Here is a 2,305-nt window from a genome sequence, read left to right on the forward strand (position 1 = left end):
AAAAGTTTGCATAAGGGATTGTATCTACATATCTATTAATAAACTATTTACAGTGTGGGACAAGTTGTCTATATGTACGTGGTATCTGCCCTCCTGTTGCTGTCCGTCTCTTCTTTTCCCTCTCACTTCAATGTCTACCATGGGGAGCTTCTTGCCCAATATTACTACTATTGGTATACCCGTCATGTTGGATTGCTTTATCTTGAGTCCAAGGGATTCATCTCTGTCGTCTAGCTTGTAGTCAAAATCCATCTTGGAATACACATCCCCAAAACCGTCATTCTTTGTCGCTTCAACAACTGTAACCTCCCACGGTGCAAGGCTCCGTGGCCAGCGTAACCCGTCATTGTCACGATTGATCTCTGCAATCGCCGCAACAATTCGGCTAACACCTATACCATAACATCCCATCATTACCGTCTTGTTCACAACCTTCCCCTCCTCTGGCACATCCACCGTTAACCCCAATGGCTTTGAGTACTTATCACCTAGGTAAAAAGTGTGGCCTACCTCAATGGCTTTCTGCTCACTTAAAGTACCTCTATCGCACTCACCGCATATCTCGCCCCCCTCGGCAAGAACTATAGGCACATCAGTCAACGTTGTGATCATAGATCTGTTGTGGAAATCTACAGGAAAATCAGGAAAATTAGATCTCGAATTCAACCGTGCATCCATCACACGAACAACTCTTTTTGACAATTCGTCAACTTGTGAAAATTCTGTAAACGCTTTGTCCTCCGGAACATCCAACACTATGTCGGGTACTTCAAGCTGTACAAATTTCGGCTCAAGTGTCCTTCCTGTGGGATAGTATGCACATACCAACGTTGATTTATCCTTTGTGATGAAGTACCTTACTGATACATCTCCCCCTGTGGCTGATTCATTGTCTTTGGGAAACGATATTGTCTTTTCCTGGTTGGACACATGACCACATGAGTCGCAAGAAAGCACTGTATCCTCTCCCGTGGCATTCAAATAGTGCCATTCGTGGCTCATATCTCCACCAATGTCACCACTATCTGCTTGTGCTTTGGCATATGGAATTCCCAACTCCTCAAAAATCTTGTGATAAGCACCAACGACTGACCTGTATGTCTCTAATGCTTTCTCCTCGTTGACGTCAAATGAATATCCGTCCTTCATTAAAAATTCCTTTCCCCGAAGTAAGCCTCCTCTCGGCCTTTTCTCATCACGGAACTTCTCTTTAATCTGGTAAAACTTGAGTGGCAATTGCTTATAACTATCCAATGCCTGTCTAGCGTACTGTGTAATCTCCTCCTCACACGTCGGAACAACTAGAAAGTCTGGTTCTTGTTTACCATTCTGTAGTTTGAAAATCTCCGGTTGATTCCATCTGCCAGTCTTTATCCACCCTGCTTTGTACGATAGTAAGGATAAACCCAACTCTTCAAACTGTATACTATCCAAGTGCTTCCGGATTATGGCACTAATCTTGCTTTGAATGAGAAGGCCCGTCTTTGACCAATTGACTAGTCCGGAACGTGGATACGATACAATACCTACCCTCGATAGTAGCTCCAGTGTGGGCACACTGGGGTCCAACTTGAATTTGGCAAGCTGGTTGCCATATAGCTTGGGCACTCTGTGAATCATGAAGTGGTAACATTGAGGTAAAATCTTCGCTACCAACTACGTTTCATAAGAACATTGTTCAACTATACAAGTCGACCATGTGTACGCAATTTGTATTATCCTATATGTCTACTTAAACAATTCACTCAACTTTGCCGTGATATCTTGGTAGACATCATCACCATAAGATTTCAAGTGCTCCAATGACTTACTGAAATCTTCCTTGGCCTTTGACAATTTCTTATTCTTTTCTGGATCATTGGCCAAATCGTTACTCAATTCTTGAAACTTCTTGTAAGCTTCATTGTATTGTTGCACTGCATTTTCTCTCTGTACCTTAAAGGACTCGTTAGCTTGATCTTTAGTGGTACTAAAAACCTTACCCAAGTTTTCATATTGCTTGTTGAGTTCGTTTATTGAAGCATCATATTGCTTATTGAACTCCTTAGTCGCCTCGTCCAACTTCTTGCTTGCCAATGATGCCAAATCGTCCTTCTTTTGTTCAGCTTCATCGGCTTTATTGTTGCCCCAGCTGAGCCAAGAGTTCTTTTCTTTTTCGGCGTTGGCCCTAGCTTCGTCAGCTTTTTTGCTGCCCCATGACACCAATTCCTCTTTCTTATCTTGAGCTTCATCGGCTTTCTTGTTTCCCCAACTGAACCAAGAGCTCTTTTCCTTTTCTGCGTCGGCTTTGACTTCATCAGCTTTC

General features: G+C 42.9%; 2 protein-coding genes across 2 annotated transcripts; both read right to left on the reverse strand. All coding sequences in view use genetic code 12, as the record gives it.

Moving 5' to 3' along the window:
- Positions 1-24: 24 nt before the first annotated feature.
- On the reverse strand, positions 25-1,620 carry CORT_0A03080 (Prs prolyl-tRNA synthetase; the record flags this gene model as incomplete). The annotated part of the gene is made up of 1 exon (XM_003866089.1): positions 25-1,620. The coding sequence occupies one exon, from the start codon at positions 1,618-1,620 to the stop codon at positions 25-27; it is 1,596 nt and encodes a 531-aa protein (XP_003866137.1).
- Positions 1,621-1,728: 108 nt separating this feature from the next.
- CORT_0A03090 (Csp37 plasma membranel protein) lies at positions 1,729-2,305 on the reverse strand (the record flags this gene model as incomplete). Its single annotated transcript, XM_003866090.2, has 1 exon — positions 1,729-2,305. A coding segment is annotated over one exon (577 nt), but the record flags the coding sequence as incomplete, so codon positions are not given.

The sequence above is a fragment of the Candida orthopsilosis genome (assembly GCF_000315875.1).
Source record: "Candida orthopsilosis Co 90-125, chromosome 1 draft sequence".
Taxonomy (NCBI): Eukaryota; Fungi; Ascomycota; class Pichiomycetes; order Serinales; family Debaryomycetaceae; genus Lodderomyces; species Lodderomyces orthopsilosis.